The sequence below is a fragment of the Haemorhous mexicanus genome, chromosome 3 (assembly GCF_027477595.1).
Source record: "Haemorhous mexicanus isolate bHaeMex1 chromosome 3, bHaeMex1.pri, whole genome shotgun sequence".
Classification (NCBI taxonomy): Eukaryota; Metazoa; Chordata; class Aves; order Passeriformes; family Fringillidae; genus Haemorhous; species Haemorhous mexicanus.
The window spans coordinates 89,303,262-89,328,907 of record NC_082343.1 but is presented as its reverse complement, the minus strand read 5'-3'; the positions used below and the strand labels follow the sequence as shown (position 1 = coordinate 89,328,907).

Below are 25,646 nucleotides of genomic sequence, written 5' to 3'. Positions count from 1 at the left end.
CTCTCCTGGCTCTAAGCTATTGCCTCCCCACTAAATGCAGTCTTTGGGTCACAGGAAAAAATGGTTCTGTCCATGGTCATACAAGAAAGGTCCAGCCAAAGGCCACTCCATCACCTCCTCCCACCCAAGATTCTTTTTAGCTTCTCTCATGACCTATTTCTTATATCTCATCTCTGTCTGTCTTCTCATTCAACTCCAGGAGGAATCAGCATTTGCAAGGTTTCCATCATCCAAGAAAAGGGTTAAAAGTCTCAGGCTCTGCCTGTCCAGAACTCCCACAGCTGCCCTGCCGGCACCGAAATCCCCCCTTCTCCTTCACTCCGTCCATGCTATCAAATTTTCAAGGTGGCACAGACACCAGCTCTCTCTCTGTCTCTCTCTCTCCTGGGGGTGCTGCCCGATGTCTCTCAGAGTTCCTCCACCCTTTGATCTTGGCAGGGGCCTTCACCTCCCTTCTCTGCCCAAGGCCCAGCCTGGCAGCCTACCTCCTCCTGCCACATGGCTCCCTTCCCCGTCCTGCTCGGAGCTGGGCAGGGGAGGTTTGTGCTCCTCTACTTCCCCCTGGGCGTTCTCAGCTTTTAACGCCCTGTGTTCTCAGAGGCATATCCATGTCCTCAGTGGCCAAACCAGCTGCCAATATTCAAATCTGAGCACCTATTGGTTTGACCACAGCATCCCAAAAAACTCACTTCCTCTCAAACCACGACACTATGTCACAAACACGAATCATGTTTTGTGTAAAACAAGCTTGTCACACTTAGGCAGCAGGAATGCCAGTGCAATACCTGACTGTTTCCCAAACTCTTCAGACAGTTTGTTCATGGTAACAAGGTCATGGTGGGCAGGAACGATTATGGGAGGTGAGAGATGAGTTTATATATGTATACACACACACACACACACACATATATATATATATATATATATATATATATATATATATATAAAAGACAGTCTTATAACATTCTCAAAGTCCTGATGTCCTAATCACATGGTTGCCACATTTATTTGATGACTCAGAGAAGTATTTCCCTGTTTAATCTGGAAAAAGAAATGCTGCTTTATGACACTGAAGAGACATAAGGGTTTAACAATTATTACAATTATCCCTTAAAAAATTAACTGCAATGTTTTGGTTTTGCCTTTAAGGACACAGACCTGCATCTGGGATAGAGATTGCAATGATTACAGAAAATAAGGTTTTCTGGCAGCCATTATTATTAGTACTGCTGTACAGCATGCTCCTTCAGTTTGAGACCAGCTGTTGTAGTTACAGAAAAGAGAAGCATCAAAATTGGAAAGACAGAATAAAACTCTTGAGTTTTTCTTGTGTGATATAAGAATGTCCTCATAGAATCCATTTTAAGAAGGAATAAGCCACCTGGGCTGAAATAGTTTTATATATCCTTTGAGTGACTAAACACTGCTGTTATTACTACTTTATAAACTGAGTGACAAACTAGATTGAAAACATGTTTTATACCAACCCATTTTCTAGTGATTTCAACAAATACAAGTGCTAGTGGCTTGCTTGTTTTTTGCTGTTATCTCCAGACCTTGATCACAGATTGTGAACCTGCTGGAGTAGAGCAGGTGGAAACATAGGAAAAACAGCAGTTCCTTCTGCACTGAATTTGGTACAAGATAAAATACAAGAGATAGGAGAATGCTAGAAAGGAGAAAGGCTGAACAAAGCAGCACCTTAGGCAGAGATCACAAAACACAAACGTCCTGAATTTTGTACAATTCATAGAGGAGAGTTTAGAGAGGAATCTGGAGGAATATATGACCTAGGTTATGAACTTTTACAAGAACCTTTTTCAAAACATGAAGAAAACCTGGAGGCAGTTAAAAAATGCTTGTTTGAAAAGTTGCTGTAGTATTTGATTTGCCTCCTACACACTGGCAGCCTGTAAAACATGGATTGTTTATAAGAAAAGGATCAGCTTCACACTCGCATAGTACCATGATTCCTAGAGAAACCTGCCTTTTTTCTTTATCTCTGGTAGAAGAGCTATCTGTACCTCCTCTGCAGGGTTACAAACCTGAGAACTTACAGATCACAGAACCATAGAAAGGCCTGGGCTGGAAGGTACCTTTAAAGGTCTTCAAGTTCCAATGACCTTGCCATAAGTCTTTCATCAGACCAGGTTGCTCTAAGCCCCATCCAACCTGGTCTAAATATATTTCCAGGTTTAGAGCACCCAAAGCTTCTCTGAACAACTTATTCCAGTGGCTCACCATCCTGACAGTAAAGAATTTCTTCCTAATATCTCATCTAAACTGATTCTCTCTCAGTCTGAAGCCATTACCCCCTTGTCCTGTCACTAAACATCCGTCTTAAAAATTCCTCGCCAGCTTCTTCCTGGTATCTTTGGGTACTGGAAATAACTTAGATTAACTACAATTTTGTGCAAATGAAGACATAAAAGAGTAGGCTTCTAAGGAAAGTTACAGGAAACATCCTGGTGTCTTTTGCCTGTGTGAATTTGAGCACCTAAATTATACCTATGCTATAATTGACATTTCTGGATCCCTGTGTAAGGGTTAAAAACTTTCTATACTCAAGCTCTGTCCTGCAAAGTGCGTTACAGAGTCAAACTATTCTTTTTGTATTTGATTTTGACATCAAAAGTGCAAGAAAAGAGAATGTATTTTCAGAGACAAGGTTCAGCCTGTAAAATCATCTTCCCTGCATGACTCAGTCATTTTCTGAACAGACAAGAATTTTCTCTTTAGCATTATTAAGTGACTTTTCAGGTTTGTTCCACTATGTGCAATAGTGTTTTCTTTCTGCTTTTATTTTACACAGGGAGATCAGGGTATTCCAGGGGACAGAGGTCCACAGGGTGAACGAGGGAAGCCTGGCCCATCAGGAGAAAAGGGGGATGTGGGTCCTGTTGGCCCTCCAGGAGACAGAGGCTATCCAGGATCACCTGGTCATCAAGGTCCCCCAGGCTCACCAGGACCCCCAGGGTTTCCAGTAAGTAAATATAAGTTGGTTCCTTGTAAATTCAGACAGTTATGAAGGTAATGTGGGCTGAGCAGTGGAAATTCAAAGGAGAAATAGCACAGTATTAGAAAAACTAAGGATTTATCTCAAATAATTTCAGTGTTCAGTTAAGGTGAAAAAAAATAGACTCACATCATCAGACAGGTTTTTTTTTAATTATTCTTTAAAACATCTGCTATGGATAAACTTGAATTATTTATTTCTTTAGTTCCTGCATATCAATATGGCTACTCACTACTGTTAATTTTCACGTTTTCCATAAGATTAAGAGCTACAGTCTGAACCTTTGCAACTGGGAAAGAAAAAGAGGCAGCCAAAATTGATTCTCAATAGAAGAGAAATCAGCATTTAGAAAGACAATGAAATGCTGCTTGCCAGTTGTAGATATCTTGATTTGTCTGCATGAGCACATGGGCACACACATGCATGTTAAGGTTCTTTTTAACCTCAATCAGGTAAGGTAAAGCTCTAAAACACTTTTCTAGTGAAGTTACTGGGGCCATGGTTCTGTCCTGGTCAGCAGTGCATCAAAGCAAGCAGTCCCCAGGGCAGGTGAGGAGTTGGCAGATGCTATGCAAAAGTAAAGCAGATTTTTGTCCCTGGTCATCCGTACCGTCTTGTGCAAGGTAACTTCCATACTCATCACATCCTGGTCATCTTGGTAGCTGGGAGTGCTTCTCCCACTTCATGCCACTAATGTCTTTACAATATTATAATGTATTTGCAGTAAAATAAATAACACAAATAAATTAAAACACTTATCTGTTGGTGAAAGGTTTATATTTGTAATGCTAATTTGAGCATTTCTTATTTTTGTAGCATCATAATTTGTCCTCTGCGTATTCCTTCTGATACATATCACCTTTCTTTTTCCTCATCAGGCTGATGCAATTTCACTTGAAGAAATAAAAAAATATATCAAACAAGAGGTTCTTAAAGTATTTGAAGGTAAGAAAAGGAAATATCATACAACTAAATCTGAAATTCTGCTCTAAATTTCTTTACATGTCATCTAACTTACGTTGGACTTGGCAGGTACCTTGTTGCTGTAGCTGTGTTTAGTAAGTCTGCTTTACATGATTCTTTTAAAACAATGAGAGGTTAGAGTTACTCTGTTAAGCAGAGTATTTCCTTATGTAAAAGATTAGCACTGAAGGGTAGTCTGCTCCAAATCATAATAGCAAACAGAAGTATGTTTCATTGTAGGTACATATGAGCATCATGTTCTACTGTAGATGCTGTTTATCTACTACATACCATTAAGATATTGAAGTGTTACTCAAGCAGAAACCACAGATATACCTAACTATTTTGCCTACTTAGTGGCTGACTGTCTAAATAAGAGAAAGGTTCAACAGCCTTCAGTCACATAGGTCTAAATTGCTGTGCAGTTTTCTCAGCAAATATCCCTGCTGAGTTCCAGAACTCCCTGCCAGACCACCATCATCTGGCACAGTTTTAGGCAAGTACCAGATTCAGCCAAGGCCTTTGTATTATGTAAGATTTTTTAGCTGAGTCCTTACTCTGGAAAGGAAATATTTTTCTTCCCCAGCATTCCTTTAGTCATGGTAGAAAAGCTGTGACTCAGATAGGTTTCTGAAACAAGCTTCTTCTTGAACACCCCTTAACAATAGCTTTTCTTCCATTGCAAAATGTGTTTCTTATGTCCTCAATATGCTTTGTTATTGTCATTAATATTTGTGGACAAAAAACATCTTTTAGAGATAAAAGAAATTATATAAACCTTTAGACTTCTTAACCTGTTCAGGTACTATTTAGCTTTATAACAAGGTTATCATTTTGCTTATTATAACCTTTCTCCAGGGTGCTACCCCTCAGAGTTGAACCTGCTATGTATTTCAAGAGCAGTTTGTTGAGTGAAGTCACCTCTTTTTCTCATTCAGATAGAATGGTAACAAATATTTAGTCTATTCACAAAAAGAAGGCGTTATAAGTACCCTGCCTACAGGGAATAAAGTAGTTTTGTCTTTGTAGCTGTTCCATTTTCTACATCTCACTACTGTTCCCACAGATCTTCTAGTTTTGGCATTGTTTCATTTTGTTTACTTTCTATCACCTTCCTTCTTTTTTGTTTCATGCCCACTCTTCTTTAATTTTTTTCTTAAATCATAAAACTCCACCACTGTAAATATCCACTAAACTGTGGAATGTTTAGGGCTTTAATCTGGTGTAAATGAGACAGAGCCAAGGTTAGTACCTATTTTACCTACCTCAAAGGAACACTATTATATTACCAAGGACACTTTATCTCGCCAGCATGAAAATTTCTATTCTGAAATATCTGCATTTAACAGTTTTTGCTAAGTGCTTTCAGGATTTTACAACTGTTTTCAGGGTTCCAGCACATTCCAAGAACTGTTCATAGCATTTAATCTCTACTTTGCAGTTTAATATGAGTTACAAAAAAAGAAGGTAGCCCTCAATCAGTGTGTTAAGTATTAATTATTCTACATGTTTTAAGTACTTCCATGAAGAGGAGTCAGAAATCATTTGAAATATTGGAATATGTTAGCAATAGAGAGTAGCAATAGAAACTTTAATACAAGTTAATTCTGATTATTTCAAAGGGTAAAGACTCAGACATGAATATGAGCTGGAACCGAAGGTCTCAGTGCTTATTGGAGCATTTAATACCTTGACATTAAGAAGAGTTACACACCCTACTTACAGAAACTTTAGCTGGGACTTTGGGATGTTTTTTTCCCCTTTTTTGCTAGCAGATTTCTTACCAACTTTTTCTTGCATCTTTGATTATTGAAGAAAGGATGGGTCAATTTGTATCCCAGCTGAAGCTGCCTGCTGCAATGCTTGCCTCCCAAGCTCATGGAAAACCAGGGCCCCCAGGAAAAGATGGATCACCAGGGCCACCAGGAAAGGATGGTCTGCCAGGGCCTCCAGGAGAACGTGGAATTCAAGGTAGGGATTCCAAAAAATGTTCCTTTTAGTTGTATCTTGAAATTCTTATACACTTGCTAATGTTTATTAAATAAGCCAGGACTACCTATCTAGCTTTCTAATTATTAACTTTTAAGCTTATGTACTTATGTTTTTCCAGACCACATCTAAATATTAACCCGTAGTAAATGTGTGGATTTTACTGATTAAAAACTCCTAATCAGTGCATTTTATTCTAATCAGTTATAAAGTTAATTATTGACAGATATCTAAATCTGACAGAACTACTGTAGCAGGGGTTTTTTTCTATAAAATACTTGAATAAGGAAGAAAAACAATACCAACACTCTAGCTATTTAGATTCAGCTTACTATTTAGAGGCCATCTTATTTAAGAAAGAAAATCTATCTTTCTGTCTCCTGGTCCGACTGCTCTCAGCTCAGATTCTGAGAAAATACAGGGCAGCAAAAACAAGAAAAATATTCTTCTTTAAGAAGCAGTGAAAACTGCTTCTTAAATTAATTTTTCTTACGGTGAAGGAACCTATTTTCATAAAAGAGAAAAATCAGAGTAATCAGTTTTTCACTAATTTAAGGCATCAACTATACCCCAAACAGTTATTTGGGCATTGCAATGCACTTGGACAGTATAGGACTCGTTTCCCTGAACTACTTTTACTGCAAAAATGTTTTTTACTGCAAAATTAGCTCTGAGGGGTCCAGGTGCATTGTAGTTGTGCTCTACTGTAGAGCCAGCCTTTCAGAGATTAAAAGAAAGATGAGAACAGACTAGAAGGAAAAAAGAATTTATAGATTAATAATATTCTGTGGGCGGGTAACATGTAATTTGCAGTTTATCTGTAGGTAGTTCTTTATTATCTTTTGTTAGTTTGGTCTGCTCTGGAGTCAGAGCAAGTCAGACTGGAATGAAGAACATGCCAGCAAAGCTGAAGATGTGTGGATCCTAAAGCTATCAGAAGAATAAGGACTTACTAACATTGATAAGCGCAAACCACTGACAGAAGCTTGAAAACTGTGATGAGCTCAGAATGAGAAGAAGAATAAAGGATCAAGGAAAACAATAAAAGGCTTAGAATCTTACAACACTGACTTCATCGTTACCTAAATATTCAGATCACTGCAAATAGTCACCTTCAATGTCAGTGCCAGATTGTTCAATGATGATGTATGTACTGGATAGTCTCGAACACTTCTGGGAAGAGAAACGTTGCACTAGGTTTCATTTCCAGCTAGTGAACGTCAAGACTAAAAGATGATAGCTATGCTTGAAAAAAAAACAAAAAAAAAGCTGCTTTTCCATACCTTTTACTTAAGTAAAATAGTGCCCCATGTACACAGGATTTCCATTTGTTTTACCAATATGCTCAATACTTGTTTTTGATTAGTAAAAGGTAAGCTAAGTGAGAAGCCTTTAATTCTCTGATACATAAAAAGATATAAAAAATTACACTTCCAAGGAAAGAAAACCAAAACTTTGCCTTGCCTCTATTTTTTATTGCGAATAAGAGACCGTCCTGTAAGATGTGCACACCTTCACACCTTCCTCAGCTGTGCCTGTGCATGTTACTGCTTTGAGCCAAGAGTAAAAAGAAATTCAAATCTCTGAGCAGATTGAAAAGCATCTTTTTATATTCCAGCTTGTCTTCAGCCATAAAATACCTAGCCAACAAGACTTCTTGGTGAAGCACGTTACGTGCATGTGTGGCTGGGCCCTTTAAGGTAGCATGCTGTGTGCACAAGTCCTAATACAGACTTGGTACTGACTGATAGACACTTCTTATTATATTTCTCACTTGGGTGTAGCCCAGACTGCCAACTCCAGGGATTTGCTGTGTGCAGTAATACGTGGCAGAGTGAGTCACTTGTCCCACACAGGCAGTGAGAAGACGTAGATGCTTGTGGCAAACAATTAACAGGACCTCTGTGAATATGTCCTGTGTGTGATGCTGCATGCAGAGCCTGCTACAGCCAGCCAGATGCTACTGTGTGTCTGGAGAAGTGTTCAACTTCATTTGTGGATTCACAAGGGTCCCTCCATACACCTTGAGTATGGTGCTGGTTCCCCTGGAAACTGGTCAGGAATGATTTAATCAGATTCCAACAGAATCTCCTTCTGCACAGCAAACTAAGAGGTAGTGGGTTAGTCCCAGAAGCAAAAAAGAGAGATATTAACTTTTGGACTTATAGACATGGTTTTCAAAAAGTGTATTTAAAGAATTGCTAGACTCTTACGCAGCTATTCATTCCCTTCTAAGGAAGTCCAGAATTTTTACCTGCTGGCCTTCAGCAAGGCTGTTCATAGTGTTCCTCACAACCTTCCCAGTGGTTCAGGTAGATATAATTTATAGGATGGTCTCGTTAGAAATATAGCATGCAAACAAAATAGAATTTCAACTTAAATTGTGAAACACATAATTGGTATTCAAATAGCAAATGGAAGATTTTTATAGACATATATATATATATATATATATATATATATATATATACACACACACACATATGTATCCATTTCAAAAATAACCTATGCATCTGCAAGCTGATGCTCTGAGGCAGGACTAATGGTAAAATGTACAGCATCTCCTTAAGGGAGAACAGAGAGACTTTACTCTGCATGAATTTTAAGGTATGTTGATATCTCCTAGAGAATTAGAAAGTTTATTTCAAGACTTTACAAACAAGATGTATCAATATCAACCATCTGCAAACAGTCAGTCAGCTTGTCATGTATAAGAGAATCTAGCTCAATTAATTCCACTGACTTAATTGGGTTTTTAAAATTGTAATAGTAAGGGAATTTTGGTCCAGTAGATGAAATGCGCCTTTTGATAATTTAACAATCCAGAGATCCTTTATTTTGACATGACTTGATTTTTTTTTCAATAGAGAAAAGATTCCATCCTACTTAAAATTCACTCTTTCTGTCAAATTGAGGAAATTATGTTTTATAGGTCCTCATGACTTGTGGTAGCCTCAAGGAATCAAAAAAAATAGCTCAGCTCAGAAAATAAAAATAACATGCCATGAATAGTGAAAGCTCCTTATCTTTATTGGTAATCTCTGTTGCAAAGTTTATGTCTCCTATTATAATTACTAATTTGTATGGTGGAAGCATGTAGAAACCTTGGCTGACATCAAGAACCCATTGTAGTGGATGTTGTCTATACACAGTCACGCTTCTGAAACAGCTGCACTGGTTTCAAGAGATACCTCCTGCAAAATGTTCTCTGCTGTGGAGGTTAAAGTTAACCTGCTTTACTTTGATTAGAAACCCAGCTGCTCCCTCTCAGCTGAGAGAGCTGTAACACACAGAAGGAAGTCAGAACGTGTGTTGGTGGCTGGATGAGAGGGCTTCATCTTGACACCCTCTCTGTTTCTTTGCAATCTTTTTAAGAACACAGAGTGTTTGCACAGTAAAACACAGTGGATACTTTGGTCTCATTGTTCCCTGTAGTGGTAATCTCTTTGCCTTGTATTTGTATTAAAGAACCTCAGATTTCTCTAGATACTTGACATGTTAGTTTCAGATGCTGCCTTGTCCATGCTGATGGAAGAGGGTCTACATTATATGGGTGCAATAGCTTCTAGAGCAGTTTAAATACCTTTTACCTCTGAGTTCATGGACGTGAACTTGTGTCATTTCCACATAGAGCCGAGGGTGTAGTTTGACTGTGATGTTTGTGGCAAGCACCAAACTGAGAGCTGAATTCCAGCTGTTACTACTCATCTGTGAACAAAAGCTTATCTGTATGAACACCAACTTGCTATATACTGCTACCAAGCATTTACCATACTGCCCACGTTGGGTATGTGTTTTTCATAACAGAACTTTAGGGTTGCAGAAATTGCAACAAAACTTCTAGAACCTGAGTGAAAGGTTCTGCTAAACTAGTTACCTTTTGAATTAAGCAGGTGCCTGTTACTGAAATTGTAATTCTACCAGGAAAAGTAGATAGCATCTTATATGTGCCTTTACAGTAAAAACAATAAATTAAATCTGTTTTATGTGTATGGTAATATTTTCTTTTGACTGTGTGTGAGTTTGTCAGTCTAAGCTCAGAAAGAAGGTGATATTATCCTCTAGAGGTGTAATCATGGCCCTGCTTCTGAGCAAAATATACCTCATTAAAAATCAAATATTTTTCTGCCAGAATTACATATTCAATTGTTTACATATAGGTCTGCTTATTAACATTCTTGCGTTTTATCAAATAAAGCCTTATTGTTAGACAAGGTATTTGGGAATTTTTGTATTGAACTTCAGTGCTAGCAGAACTTGCCTGCCACTATGAAAAAACTACACCCTTGCATGTGTATTTGGATACAGCCAATAATGGTTTATCACTACCCTGGACCATGCTGCTCTTTGTCCTGTTGTAGGGGGTTTTTTTCCTTATTTTCTTCTGTTCCAGTAATGTTTACAGAATCATTCAGTCTATCTCAGTCGTTTTCAATTACGGTGTGTCAGAGACCTGCAGTAATGGCTATCATGGGGATTGTAACTGTGATGTATGGTACCTTTGATTTCTCTCTCTTCTCCATAACTAAAGAAATGCCAAACAAATGGTTAGTGACAGCAGTCCATTGTAAAATTAGAGTTAACTGGGTTTGTAGTGGAAAATGTATTGTAACTGTTGACTGTAAATTAAAAAACATTGAGAAATATAAAATAAATAGGGCATGTAATTTATCCTGTGGTTGTATTATTGAGCTTTGCAAAAAGCAGCAATACTAGAAGTTGCACAAGATTTTTCAGAACAAACTAACTTGGTGTAGTTATAAATATTACTGTGGTCATTGGAGAGTAAATCAAAGATTCAAAATCCAATACAAATACCTGCATATTCCTTTTCTTTTCTTAGTCTTTATAGCTTGTGTGTATATATGCCTTGTACAATTCTGCTTAACATAACTCAGTGACCAGAATGCATGGTTAGTTTGAATTTGGGTTTCTGTGAGATTTTAAACTGTTGATTTCCTTTAGTTATGTTATGTATAGCATCCTGCATGCATTTTGTAACATTCTTGCCTCACTGTAATTTCCTTGTGGTGCTGAGAGGAGTAAGATGATTGATGCTCTGTTTTGAAAGCTGGAATGATTGCAACAGATAACAGACTTTCTAGTGAAGTGTATAATGAGCTTGTGTGTAACAGAAAGCTTGAAAGCTTTGTGTACCATTCCTACTGCATTGTGCCTGTTGTATCTACCCTGAATTGGTACCCACAGCCCTCAAAGTAATTTCCTTCTGGAAATCCTGTAAGGTAGTAGCGTTGCATAGACCACAGCACACTGGCCAGACAGCCTTTGCCATCCACCTGTCAGTGCCAGTTAATCTTCATGGGACGTCAGGTGGATTGACAAGGCTGTGCTCATCTCATTAAATTCAAACTAAGTAACAGATTAATACAAACTAAGTAGCAAGAGGAAGAACTCAATACTTTATTGTATGGCATGGCTTAGGTGATGTAAAAATATACTGGTCCCTGAAGCAGGAAGATTTTAATTCCAAATGCGAAATCAGCAGATTTCACATTTCATTCACATTCAGATTTCAGAAATCAGCAAATTGATCCTAAACTTTTGTCACCTTACATGCCAGCATCTGAAGTGCTGGGTACAGAAGAGTTTCCTTGTAAGCCTTTTTGAAGCAAGGGTTTGTTTTGTAAGGGGAAGTAAGGGCAGATGTCTCCTTTAAAAATGCCTTCATCCTTTCTCCTGCATAATGAAGGTACATTCTTAACTTGAAATAATCAGGCAAATATTTTACTGATAGCAACAAGTCTTCAACTCTAAAGCAGCCAGAGTGTTTCCAGCCAATAAAACTTTTTAAAAACAGTTCAAGGAAAAAGAAGCAGGGGTTGGGCAGAAGGTGGAAGCCTTTTAGATAAATTCAAAACTGTGGCCTGTGAAGAAAAAGGACTCAAGTATTCAAAATATGGTTACTAATCACATCTTGTTAATGATATGCAGCTACTTGGGTCAAAGTAAGCTTCAAACCCAAAATCTGCGCAAGGTCCAGAGATGACTCATTCCACGTGAGGGAAGCTGGGCAACACTGGCCAGGGAGTGGGACTTCTCTCACATACAGGAGAATGTCTAATCATACAACTACCAGTTTACAGTCCAAAAAGTGCAAGTGTAAGGATTCATGCAGAGCAGAGGGAGTAAAATCTGCATTTGGCTCTTTATTTGAGGAATTCCAGATGACTTAAAATCTTGGGGAAGGGTCAATCTAGTGAACAAAGCAAGAGCCCTTTGACAGATGATGTTACAGTTGCTGCTAGAAATGCTCATATTTTCCAGAAGGAATTTATAAATTTAAGAGCTTTCTCAGAAAAAAAAAAAGACAAAAGGATTCTGAAGAAGAGAACTGAGCATGTGCTTTCCCAATTATATTTGTCTTGATAATTTCAACAAGATATACAGAAAATCACTACCTAAAATAAGAGGGTGCTCTTATTTTCATGTCTTTATTCTGTGTAGGTTATAGAGGACAGAAAGGGGAAAGAGGCGAGCCTGGAATTGGACTGCCTGGTAACCCTGGACCACCTGGCCCTGCAGGTACAAGTCTCCAGATCTATTTCTGCTATTGTTATTTATCAACTAACAGGCTTTTCTCCTGGTTTTAACACCGGTTTTACACTCCTGCTTTTCCTCCCGAGCTGGATCGCAGGATGAGGTCAGCCCCACCTGCCTCCTTGTGGATGTGCTGGAGTGCCCCTGATGTCGGTGATGAAAAGCAGGGCACTGCTCGTGCTCTGGTGAGGACCCTGCTAATTGTAGCTTTGTTTTACCAGCTGCTGGCCTGCCAGGCCCACCAGGAGCATCAGGCTCACCGGGACCGCAGGGGCCGCCTGGAGCCAACGGGAGGTGCAATCCGGCAGATTGTTACTACCACGTCTCACAGACTCGCTCACGCACCAGCAGGAAATAAAATCCCTCTCCCCCAGACACTTGGGTTCACGGTCACTTCTCACTCTTTCCAATAAGTTAATTGAATTTTTGAAATATTTGGTGCATTTTTTTTTCTCTCGACACTGCATGGTATATAGATAATTTGTAAGGCACAAAATTGAGCCTTTTTCTATGTTATTTGCAGTGTCATAATGATGACATGATGTCATATACTTTCCAGAGTGCATTCCATGTGTTGTTTCTCATATTTATTTTGCTTAGAACAGAAAATAGGCCCGAAAATTTTTCATAAACTTCTTTCTTCAAAAAAAAAAAAATTTATTATAACTTACAACATTATGTATGCCTCCATATGTAAGCTGGCTTTATTTTTCTTGCTGGTGGTGAATTTTCAAAGGAAAAAATACATTTCTGAAGTTACAAAGCATGTGCTCATTCATGGCGAATGCAGGACCTGAGCTGGAGCACTGGGAACTCTGTTCAGACTAAACATTCATGTCCCTCGAGGAGGCTCCAGCACACCTTCTGAAGAGGGTCTGCCCTACTCCAGGAATGCCACCCACCATTTCACAGTCACATCCAAGGTGTTTATGGTCTCCTTATCCCATCAAACGATGAGCTTCAGACTGACTGGAAAACCACCGGGTGTAGCTCCAGGAAGTGTCTCTCCTGACTGGATTTATTCCCAGCTGGGGGCTTGTGTGTCCCTTTAGTCCTGGTTGCACATACCCCAGACGTTAAACACAAGAGGCTGCTGACGGTGTTCTGGACTGAGAGCTGGCACAGCTTCTAACCATTAGGTGGACTGAGTAAGGCTAATAAGGCCTGGAATCAAGCTACTCTGCCTTTACAGCAAAGGTGACCCCTTGCTTTAGAGCAAAGGCTGGTGAGAGCATATTCCAAAAATGGAACTTCACAAGCCTCTAATCTTGGTGATGGCACTGTTTTCCTCTTCCTCCTGCAATATTCACACACTGAAATCAGCTTGAGAAGAACATGGAATCTGTGGAGTGCGCAGCTCACAGGTCCTATTAACTGGTGACAGAAAATTTTTTGAGTTCAAGAGAAATTCGGAAAAAAATACAAAACTCTCCTTGAAAGGTGTACTACTGAGAGCAACAGCATCCAGTTTTCAGGCATTTAGTAAAGGCTGCAGGAACAGACAATGTCAATGATGCACAAAACAGAACAATGTGTAAATCCTGTAGAGTTCAAAGGGTTGAGCAAAAGAAAATCTGGAGAAAATCAATCACACAGATGATCCTGAAAAGGAGTAAGTAAAGGTGGCCAAAATTTCACTTCTGATTATTAGGAAAACAGATGATCCTAAGTTAGTCCTGTGGAACTTTGTATGGTGCAATAGAAAGCGAAGGTGCTGTTTAGAGAACACAGACGTCTATAACCTACAACTTCAAAATGCACCTGTAGTACAAAGCCATACTGAAGGCCTTTATCTGATTGTTTGGAAGTCAGTCACTCTCCCCCATCAGACAGGGAAGTAGTTTTGATAACTTTGTGCTTGAGCAGTATTGAGATACCAGGGAAGTATTCTCAAACTGGAAGTCCTGGCTTCCAGAGAAGTTGTTGTGATACATGAATCTGGCTGACTTCTGGGTTTTGCTTAAAAGCAGTTGAGGAATGACTGGTGGGAGTCTTTAGCAAAAGATGCACATTGGCATTTGTTCTGAAGAGAGTTCCTAGAACTTGCACCCAGAGCAGAGGAGCAAGATGAGAGCAAGAGGTGACAAAATTAACTCAGGCCGCAGTTGGAACACTCAGGACACTTTCTGAAAGGGAAAGCACATATCCCTGTCATGCTGATTGGTTTGGTGTTTGGAGGAGAGAAGGTGCTTGCTACAAAAGGATGTTAAAGGTAACACAGGGATGGAAGGCTGAGAGTAAACACCTGGGACAGGAGAGGGCAGCAGGAATGAGAATGGCAGAAAACCTGTGGCATACCATGAAATTATCTCCTGAAGGAGCTGCACTACACCCTGCAGCTGGGGGCGCCTTGGGGAGTCAGGGTGCTTTATCTGTTCTTGTGAGAATGGGGTCAAAAGCCCACAGGCAAACCCAATCCTTGCACCTCCTGTTCTTCTCACCCCTCACTCTTCAGGAGGCAATGGCTGTCCCTTCTGCAGGCCAGCACAGCCTCTGCTCTGCGGGCAGTGGGCGCCTGTCCTGCTGGGGTGAAGGTGCATTTGGGACAAGTGGTCCTGCCTGAGCTCAGCTCAACACAAGCTGCTCCCACTCCAGAACTGCTGTGTCCATGGAGCGTGTTTTGGTTTGCTCTGTGGAACTGGTCAGCCTTCCAGTCCTGGTCCTCAGAGGACTGGGGCTGTGGGAGTGCTGGGAATGGAGGGGCAGCGTGAGACTGAGCACTGAGGCACTGACCCCTGCCATGGGTCTGCCTGCCCGGAGAGCCCAGCCTGGCACCAGCACATCTCAGTGTCTGAACAGGGACACCAGAGGAGGAGCAGCCCCACATACTGGTGTCCATTCTCTGAAAGGAACTGCTGGTCAGGTATCTTGCAAAAACATTTTCTGTTTCTTTTGGTTTGTTTTTTTTTTTTGTTGTTGTTTTTTGATTTTTTTTTTGTAACTTCTCTAGTAATTCCAATATATGTAATAATCTAAACATTTTTTACTTCATAAGTTAATTTTGAACTTCATTTTCTGTGATAATATTGAAAAGGGTGCTGTCTTGTGGTAGTACTTGAGTGACTTAGAGGTTCCCAAGCAGTCCCATCCTGGAAGGCTGTACATAGACCATTGCGCCGCATTGGTGGTATCTGTATATTTTGGGGCTTTTAGCTTGCTGAAACCCAGCATCTGTTATCTGCCAGATGCAATTGCTGTATTTTAATTTACTTGAACTTATTGGGAAGCAGAACACTTTTTATATTTGAAGAAGTTTTATTTTTTCATCTATGTTTCCTACAGATGCCTTTTTCTTTTTATAGGCTTAAAGAGAAAGGTCTTTCTAAAATGTATTTGAATGCTTTCAGTTGATTTGCAGGTAACTTTGGCAATTTTCTTGTTGCATTATCTTTATTTTGCTAAAAGCCCACTTTAATTTTCTCATGTGAGAAAACGGGTAATTTTTTATATATGGGCTATCTCAGTACCTATTTTAAGATGCCACTTTCTTCACTGGGGTGGAGCAGAGCTAATCCCAGCTTAAATTTACTTCACACTGGCTTCCTCCTAATTCACATTTTTAGAATTGAAAGTGGAATGTAGCTGGAAACGAGTCTGCATGCTTTTCAGGTTTGGCCCCTGAAATTTTTTTGCAGTTTCAGACTGATGTTGTCTTAGGTTTTGGGCAGGAGGCCAGGGAGGGAAGAGGGGATGCTAGTCTTTGCTATTTTGCAATTTGCTTTATCAGTTTTGTATCTATTTTGAGCAGTTCATGCTGCAGTAAGCACTGCAAGGAAATAAACACGAGGGATTATTTTTTTTCCAGTAGCATAAGGTCTTTTATTCTGCTTTGAGTTTGTTTACATGCAACAAGACTCAGAAGTGAAATAACTTTGACAAAATGTTTTTAAACCTTTTTTAAAAGCTCTTTAAGCTTTATCCTAGTTCGGGGTCAGACTTTTGTATTTTATGGCAAGTTGCTTTATCACCTATTAAAAACGTGTTGGGATTTTCTTTAAATAACAATGCACAGAACTACTCAGTTTGCCTAAAGAAAGTACAGAAACTTCCTCAGAGGGCAGCTTTCCCGAGGCTGCAGCAGACCTCCTGCTGTCCACACGGTGGAGTGCAAAACATCCTTTCAGTACAACGATTACAGCCCAGGCATAACTGGCCCAGCAGAAAAAGAGCTGACCCAGCCATGTGTATTCTCACAGCACAACAGTCTGTGTTTCTGATTTTGTTCTTGAGATGTACCTTTTTCTATTTTCTTTCTTCAATTCTCTTTAGTTTTGCATGGCAGGGTTTGCAGAAATACTGCCTTTCTTGGACAACTATTGTAAGATAAGATTGCTAAGATTTTATTTGTGTTTATTATTATATTGTGTTTTATGTATGTTACAAAAGAATATGTTGTGGTGAGACATCTCATTTTCAGGTGTCATTTATGTCCCCTGCCATGATGTTTGTCCCCAGGGGAGGAGGGACTCACCTATGGTTAGTAAAAACTTCAACAGCATCCAAAGTACAGCTGGGCAGCAGTGCAGCCTGGCAATATTTTGAGAACCAATATTCTTACATTAAGCTGGATCTGGTTTCAATGTTAAAAGAACACTGTGATAGAGAAACAGGACTGATTATCCATCCTTCCCTTGCATTTTATGATTGTGGGTTATGACAGATGTTAGGTATGCACAGCTTTGTTAAATAAGTGGAAGTTTTAATTAATGGATAATCACACAAAATATTTTCGATCTTCTTTTTTTTTCACAAGGGTGAAATGTTATTTTTCATTTCTATGTGCACTCAATTTTTTTTTCTTCTTTTTTTCTGAAATGTTTATATGAAAGTCTTGTAAAAACCCCACTGGCTAAATTAGCATTTTATAAACTTTTTTCCCAAACAGACTACATAAAACCAGGCCTTAATCTTGCATTTTACCAATGCAGTAGAAATGCTGCTCTAATGTGAGATATTAGAACAAGAAAAGTAACTCAGAAATCAAAACATTGCTGGCTTGGGGTGTGTTCTTACTGAGTTTTTCATAGATTCTGGATGTACCAAGTCATGCAAATTTTTCCTGAAACCTGATATGTCCACTACAAATCGATTGTACTGGATGGATGTTTAAATCACCTCCATGCATGTAGGTGGGTGTAGGCCATGGAGAACAAGTTTAAACCTGACTTTGTCATGGTTGGTATTTAAGTGGAAAATTCAAGCTTCAGGATACTGTAAGGAAATGTGGTTTTCAAATATTTATTGCTAACAAATATTACAGATTCCAGACCAAAATAAGTTTGTAGCTAAAAAAAAATGGGGTCTACATGTCTTTTAGCAGTTTTCTTTCTTAGTCTGCTATTCTATGAACACGAATGCATTTAATTACTTACTGCAGTTTTAATGTAAATATATTCTGTCTCCAGTCAGAATGTTTGAAGGATTCTCAATGACACACCTTGGTGTTTTGTATTCTTTCATTTCTGAATTGTATGCAGCTGTCACTGAATGAATCACAGAACATGACTGGTGGTTTCCATCCTTCCTTATATTTTTGGTTTGCAGCATTTAAGGTTCAGTTCAATGGAAATATATTAAGTGGATGAAAAATAACTTTTTACATTATTGTGTGGCCATGTACATCTGAAACAGGATGCTGGATGGAAATGGAAATATTTCACATACTTTCTGTTTGTGGCTCTGTCAAAAATGTCTTCTGTGTCAAATTACAAGAGGGAGGATGCAACTGCAGGCAGGAGAAATGAGAGGCACAAAGCCACTGCAGTGAGCTCTGGGGAGAAGTCAGGGTGGGTTGGCTGAATTTGGAGGGTTTGGATTTCAACCCCAACTGAAGTCAGGTTTGTGCTTCCTAAGCCTGGTGAAACTTAGAGCTCTACAATCTGGATTAAAAAATTAACAAACAAACAAACAAAACCAAATAAAACAAAACCTTGGTTTTAATATGTATATAATTTATGGAAATTAATGCATTGTCTGGAGATAAACTTCCTGCCCAGGTAGGAGATAATCACTTTTATTCAAGAAACTGATTCACTGAACTTTAGGGAACTGTAGGAATTTTCATTTTTCTCTTCCTGCCTAACTGACCCCGGAGGAAAAATGTTGATGGCATTTTAAAGGATTCTAGGTAATAATTTCACCACAAACTTGATTTTCTTTCCTCCATTTTCATAGTGACTTCAGAAATTTTGTTTTGTTCATTGTCTGAAGCTGCCAGGTTTACTCATCCTTTTGAATGCACAGGCAGCAAGCAAAACAGAACAGGAATAACAAAAAATTGAAGGGAGGGAATAAAACTGAAGCTGTAGCAAATCACACAGGAGTAACTTGCCCTACAAAATATAGATATTTCTTCTCTCCCTGTGACCCATGAGCAGAGGAGATGCAGCAACTGCATTTTTTAAGTATAAAGGAAGCAGAGGTTATGTGACCAAAAAATAATAGAGTGATGAGCAGGTCAAGCAAACACATTTCACACAATTATCTAAGTAATTTAACAACATTTGCAAAAATGCAGTGTTTGTATTTGGAGCACAACTGCTGTGTTCTGCCAGGATGAATTAACACTGTTGTCTCTGAAACAGTGTTTCTTGGGAAACCTGGTTTCTTGTTCTATCTGTCCTTCAAGTAATCTTCAAAATATCGTCTGTTGAAACTTTTCATATTTGAAGGAAAACAAATTTTGTTGTAGATCTGTGCTTGGCTCTGGGTGAACTCAGATCATAACTAAGCATTGAAGGACACAAAATGCAGTGTAATCCTTCCTAGCCTTGGTTTCATACATCTTTTAGGAGCTCCAAATTGTGCTGTAGAGCTGCTTTGGTTACAGAGACTTTGACTGTGGGAAACATTCAAGATTTTTTGGTAGCAGTTCATACTAAGTTGCTTGAACCCAGTGATGGCTGAGGCAGAAAACTCATATATCAACTCATATATTAATTCTATGTGTATATAATCTGTAGATGTATAATACATCCATCACGTAGCTCAATATTTGGCATTAGGGTTATGAGTTCTTGCTAATAGAGTGATGGTGAATGGTGTTAATCCAGCTGGCCTCTGGTCACTAGTGGGGTTCCCAAGGCTCAGAATTGGGGTTTGTCCTGCTCAGTGTTTTTATCAGTGACCTGGATGAGGGGATTGAGGGCACCCTCAGTCTGTTGCAGACAACACCAAGCTGGGTGAGTGTTGATCTGCTGGAGGATAGGAAGGCTCTGTAAACTGGGGGGTCTGGACAGGCTGGATGGATGGATGCTGAGGGTTGCCCCAACCCATCACCAGTCCCAGGTGTAGGATCTTGGCCTTGGCCTTGCTGAACTTCATGAGGTTCCCATGGATTCACTTCTCAAGCCTGTCCCTGTCCCATCCCTTCCCCCCAGCATGTTGATCGCGCCGCACAGCTTGGTGTTGTTGGCAAACTTGCTGAGGGTGCTCTTGATCCCATGGTCCATGGCACCAGCAAAGCCATTAAACAGTCCCAATATGAACCATTGAGGGACTGGTTTCCCCTTCGACACTGAGTCGGTGACCTCAACTCTTTTGGTGAGGCCACCTAGGTTTGTCTGTCAAATCCATGTCTCTCCAGTTTACAGACAAGGATGTTGTGTAGGACAGTGTCAAATTCTTTGTCCAGATAGATGATGTCATTCACTCTTCCTTCCTCCATCACCACTATAACCCTGCCAGAAAGCCACCAAATTTGTTGGCAGTGCCAGGTTAACTGTCCAACTCAATCATCTTAAAGTTCTTGCCCAACTGAAAAAAAGTCTATAAACTAGTTATCATTATGATTTTCTCTGGGCTCCTGCCTACACTGAAATAACTGAGGAGCTAAAATATGTTTTTATCACCCTGCAATTAAACCTCCAGAACTAGAAGTGATGACAGAGATCATGGTGGGTAAAAGACTTTTCACAGTTTTCTGTTCAATAAATATCACAGAATTTTATTATGCTGAACCTGAAAGAGATAAGAACAAGATTCACTTAGGATTTCACCAAGATTTTAGGAGCAACTGGTTAAAATTGGTGGCACACTGACAGTGGCTTGTGAAACTTCTCAGTCTCTCTGCACTGTGTCTTCTAATTTTATTTAAAATCTTCTTTTTTCTATCACCATAGTCAATACATCTTTATTTTAAAGCCATAGTCCTGTCCTTATTTTCTAAATCTTTATTTTGCTTGAATGTGCTGTTACTAAAAATCCCATCTCTAGTATATTATGGTGCACAGTCTATCATTTGTCAAGTACCTCTTTTCCATTCTTGTGTAAGATTTGGAATTGAGAATTAGATTAATTGTACACATCCATAAGGACTTAGAATGGGCCTGAGGATTTTTTTCTTCAGTTCTTTAGGTTAAAACTTGTGAGTCAGCTTGAAGGCAGAAAATCCATCACAATCTTAAGATGTCCACTTAAGCGATTCTGCATTGAATTGACTCTCAATGTTGAATTTGTTTGATTGTAATAATTCTTATTTGAGTTTTGCATATGAATATTTTTGCTCCTACATGAATTTCCTTCTATTGTGGAATTTTATGCATTTTTCAGACTATATTTTCTAAAGCACTTCACAGTTGTATTTAAATGTGGGGGGGGGGGGTTTGCTTCTTTTGATTCATATGTTTATGCATTACATACAGAAAATAATATTTTCATTCTGTTATCAGGTGAAATTTTTTTCTTTTCAACAGTTTTACACACTTTATATTCAAAATAAAAGTTTGCTGGTGAAACTACAGGGTTTTTTTACTAGTGTTTTTTTTTGTTCCACTACCTAAGGAGTACTTTTGAGGACTCTGCCCCAAGTCAGTCAAAACTGACCAAATTCAAAAACTTTTGAAAATCCCTTTATGTGTTCCCAAGCCACTCACCTTGTGTGGCATATTCTGGATTTGTTCACAAATGAAATTCTTTGCACTTGCAGATGTTGGTGACTTCCTGTAGCATTAACATAGGAAATCAGGTTTGGTTTGAGGTAGGTTTAACCACTATTTTTTTCAATAATTCCTTTTGGAGCATACATTATACCAGTACTTTTCCCTTTAGTGTTATCTTACATGTTATGTGCAAAATGCAATGCTCCATGGATCTTGTTATTTCTTTCTGTTGTCACATGGCATCAAGTGTTTGGAGCATGAGCACACAGTTAAGGGCTAGGAGAAAAATCAGTGCTGAAAACAAATGTGCCAAAGCTTGTATTGGAAAATTTGGACAGCCAACAATGAGGAGAAAGAAAATATCATAGGGTCTTGAAGAGAGAATAAAGTTCAGAGAGGTTAAGTCAAACCACAAATAATTTAATTTATACAGAGAGGAACAGAATACCCACATTGCACATTTTCCTCTAAAAACTAAGTATCTAAAAAAGGCAACTTGGGCCATCTAATGGCTGCCTGCTGGCTGTTCTGGCCATCAACACTGAATGCAACCATACATTTAAAAAAATTACTAATTTGGGGGTTTGTAATATTTTATAGGAAAAACACATATTTCTAGGATGTAAAATTCTGTTGACAGTGGCTACTAGACTTTTATTTTAATGTGACAATTAACAAGGCAAGCTGCAATGGGCTTCATATGGAATTACAAATGCAACACAAATTGGAGTCAAAAAATGAAGCGGTTATTCCGCATGGGTTATTCCTAGCGAGCCTGTGATTTTACCTTTACAGATATTGGCAGCATAAACAGTGCCAGGGGTGGCAGCTTTTCTTAAGAACCTCCCACCTGGGTTTCTGTGATTGACTTGAAGAGCTGAAGGAGGTTTAGTATATTCTGTGCAAGGCACACGTGAAGTGACTGTGCATGAAGAGTATGTCCTAGAATTTATTTTATAAGTATGAAAGAATAGATACAGCTGCAGTAAATAAAACTATCCTTTTTTTATTTGATGGCTGAAGACATTATTTCACTGTACATCATACATAGGAATTAAGTAGGGGAGGAGGAAAAATCACAGAAACTCTTTCTTAAACAAAATCAAAAACAAAAATAAAAATAGACAAGTACCTTTTATTTCCCCCCAAAAGGAGAAGGTAGAAGGCAGCACCTGTGTATTTCTGTAAGCACCATTGCTCCAGCTTGTGTTGCTAAGCACTCCTTTTGGAAGAATGTACGGCCACTGTGTTAAAAATACCTTACTGAAACCTTGGCTGAAAGGTTTGTCCGTGTCTGCATTTCTCCTTCGTTCGTGATCTGGTCCTCAGCTGTCTGTGCAGGATGTGAATCGATGCCGACACACGGTGGCACTCTCAGGGCCCTTTCACGTTCTTCCCTGCTCTCTGTCCCGCCTGCATCCTGCAGGAGGCTGGCTCGCAGTACCCAGGAGGGCCAGGGGGGCCAGGGGGCCCGGGAACCCCCGGCTGCCCGGCCACCCCCGGGGGACCTCGGTCACCGTCGCGGCCCTCCTGGCCGTAGCTGGCTTTGCCTGGTTCACCTGGAAAAGTGGATGCAGGGCTAAACTTTGGCAGCAAAGGACTTGCATAGCATAATTAGCATCCTGTCCTTACAAGCTGTATGAAGATGGTTTCTCACTGCTTTCAGGGGATTCCCAAGAGGGGTGCCAACTCACAGGGACAATTTTTCTCTACCTGACACCCAATCTGTGATTGCACAGCTACAGCACAGTACCCAGTGCTCTCCAAGTGTACTAGGGCAGGTCTGCTCCTGTACAAAACTCTGCAGCTACTCTACTCAGCCAACCCTGCTGCCAAGACCTAGGGCAGGGTAGATGCTACTTGCTACCACAGAATTTCATTAGCTCTCTGGAAAAAGAAATACCAATATTTTTTTCCACTCAGATGGTTGGGGAAATATATGTAAAGATTTGAACTGCTGAGCACTGAAGTAGTTTTTCCTCCTAAATCTTCAATGAAGAAAGGAAAAACAGTGATTTCAAGAAGCCTCTTCCAGTGATAAATTTCTACAGAAAATACCTCTGGGTTACACAGACATCCTTGGGATCAGTAAATACTATTCTATTTTTTTTTTCCTTTTTCACAAGAGAGTAGTTTGTCTTGCTTGATAAACACAGAAGTGTTCTGTAGAAATAGGGATGGAAATAACACGATTGTGTTCATTCGCTGGCCACTAGAGGCCAGCTGTGCTTCAGCCATCAGCAGGAATCTCTCCTGGAGCCATGTTATATAACACTGCAATTAATTACCACAGAAATAAAATACTCTCCTAAATTATAACTGGAGATTTTAAAGACTGCTGTGCCTGCCAGTGAGATAATCTGGAGGTTATGGATTTTTTTTGTTTATTTTTATATATAATTGCATGTGTATATAATATATATAAGATACATTAAAAGAAGCAATTTTTATTCATGTGTGCATAATTGCCTCATTTTTTAATTCTTTCTTTACATTTTTCCTAATCTTTCTACCAATGAAGAGGTGGCTTTTTGCTTTTCAGTTTTTAAGTCTGATTTCTGATTCAATCACCACCTATGAAGTAAAAATTACGAAGCACTGTAATTTCAGAGTTTATTGCTTAATGGACTCCTTTTACCTTTTCAAGGCAGCTTGAAGTATCAGTTCTGAGCAAATATATCCTCTTTATCCTCACCCTCTTATATTTATTTACCTGGAAGACCTCTTGGTCCAGGATAACCTTTCAGTCCTCTGCCTGGAAATCCTCTTTCTCCTCTTTCTCCTGGTTCACCTAAAGCAAATTCATGACACATTAGTTACAGTCTGCCTGGAGTATCATTTTTAGTAAATCCCCTTTCAGAAATAACAGTTAATAAGCAACGAATTCAGCTGGCTGTATATATTCTTAGCATCTTTCAATGATGTCCTGGCACATATCTGTGTAAAATGTTTAGGATTTGGTTGGGTTTTTTCACCCATTTGAGTCACACTCAGAAGCAGACAGGCTGGGGGAAAGAAAGCACCTAGAGCTGGACAGTAAGTACCACATGAAATATGTCACAGCCCATATAATAGGAATAAAGTCCCAGGATTTCAGGATATTTGGGATACAGACTGAGGCTACTGGCTTCTGCAAAACTATACAAGCTCAGTTAAGAAGTAAAAATTGTCAGGTGTTGGTCCTCAAGACAGCCAGTGCAGAGGAGACAAAAGGTGGCTACACAGATGACAGTATTCTGCTGATGTTCACATAAGGCATAGTTTTACCTTCACAAAATATTTTTTTTCTCATATAATAATGTCCTGGAGACTTTCCTTTGGTAGACACCCAGAGTTTCTTCAAGCCCATATCTTGCTCCAAACCTGAATCATCTCAGTAAGAGGAAGGGGGTTTTGTTGCTTAAGTTGTTGTAAAATTCAAATTCTATTCATTGTTATCTATGAATCTATCTGAACCAGGAACTCAGAGTGAGGCACTGAGACTTTACAGGTTGGCTGCCCTGTACCATCATTATAGCTCTTGCACATGAGAGCATTCACCACTTCCCTCGTATCTGTAATGGTATTGCAAGGTTTACTCTAAGGTAACTCAGAATTTGATGACAACTATGATGGCTTTTTGTTAGTTATGATAAGCATTTTGCTTGGTTGTTTTTTGTGGGTTTTTGGGGGTTTTTTTTGGTGGGGGGATTAATGTTCTGCTTATTTTTTTCTTTTAATATTAACACAATGTAGTCTGCTGTATGTGGAATCAAATTTTGGATATCCCATGCATCACCTTAGTATTTCTCATTTTTGTTTCTTCTGCAGATGACATTACATTGAATTAAAAGAGCAAAAAAGCTCCAGCAATGATGCTGTTAAGTTTTGCTTTGTTTGTATTCTATTCCTTCTCTCAAAGCTTTTCCAAATTTCACTTTCAAATAAACCTTGAATCAAAAGTAAACACCCTATTCCAGCAACAGACCAGCTTTTTGCAGAAAGACAATTTTTAAATAAGACCTTCTTTTTGGAAAACAAATCAAAACCACTGCTGAATAGAAACTAATACATACATGGTAGTCTTAAGACTTTGCAGAAAATTTTACCCTGTAATTCTCTGGAGGAGAATAGAATCCCTCAGTCATGAACAGAAGAGATTAACTTAAATCAAAGATTTTGTGTAAAATGTAAGTCAATTGTATTATGGATTTGTCCTTTCAAAGAATCAGTAGATGCTGGCACTGGTGAAATTATGTTAA

The 25,646-nt window shown here is 39.2% G+C and overlaps 2 protein-coding genes across 6 annotated transcripts in view; one reads left to right on the top strand and one right to left on the bottom strand.

The window, feature by feature from the left end:
* Positions 1-21,218, top strand: part of COL19A1 (collagen type XIX alpha 1 chain) — a 178,284-nt gene extending 157,066 nt beyond the window's left edge. For 4 of the 5 annotated variants that reach the window (XM_059842653.1, XM_059842654.1, XM_059842655.1 and 1 more), the window contains 5 exons: positions 2,813-2,983; positions 3,895-3,961; positions 5,795-5,950; positions 12,434-12,511; positions 12,748-21,218. In XM_059842653.1, the coding sequence (XP_059698636.1) occupies positions 2,813-2,983; positions 3,895-3,961; positions 5,795-5,950; positions 12,434-12,511; positions 12,748-12,884 (609 nt within the window). In that variant the 3' untranslated portion in view covers positions 12,885-21,218. Of the gene's footprint in view, positions 1-2,812; positions 2,984-3,894; positions 3,962-5,794; positions 5,951-6,817; positions 7,246-12,433; positions 12,512-12,747 lie in introns of those variants that run through there. The other variant, XM_059842656.1, reaches the window with a different exon arrangement.
* A 1,278-nt stretch (positions 21,219-22,496) lies between these two features.
* The window catches only part of COL9A1 (collagen type IX alpha 1 chain), a 61,423-nt gene continuing 58,273 nt past the window's right edge, over positions 22,497-25,646 (bottom strand). Inside the window, exons 37-38 of the mRNA XM_059843393.1 lie at positions 24,119-24,196; positions 22,497-22,964 (exon numbers count right to left, since the gene is read on the bottom strand). Coding sequence (XP_059699376.1) covers positions 22,780-22,964; positions 24,119-24,196 — 263 coding nt within the window. The 3' untranslated portion in view covers positions 22,497-22,779. The remainder of the gene's footprint in view (positions 22,965-24,118; positions 24,197-25,646) is intronic.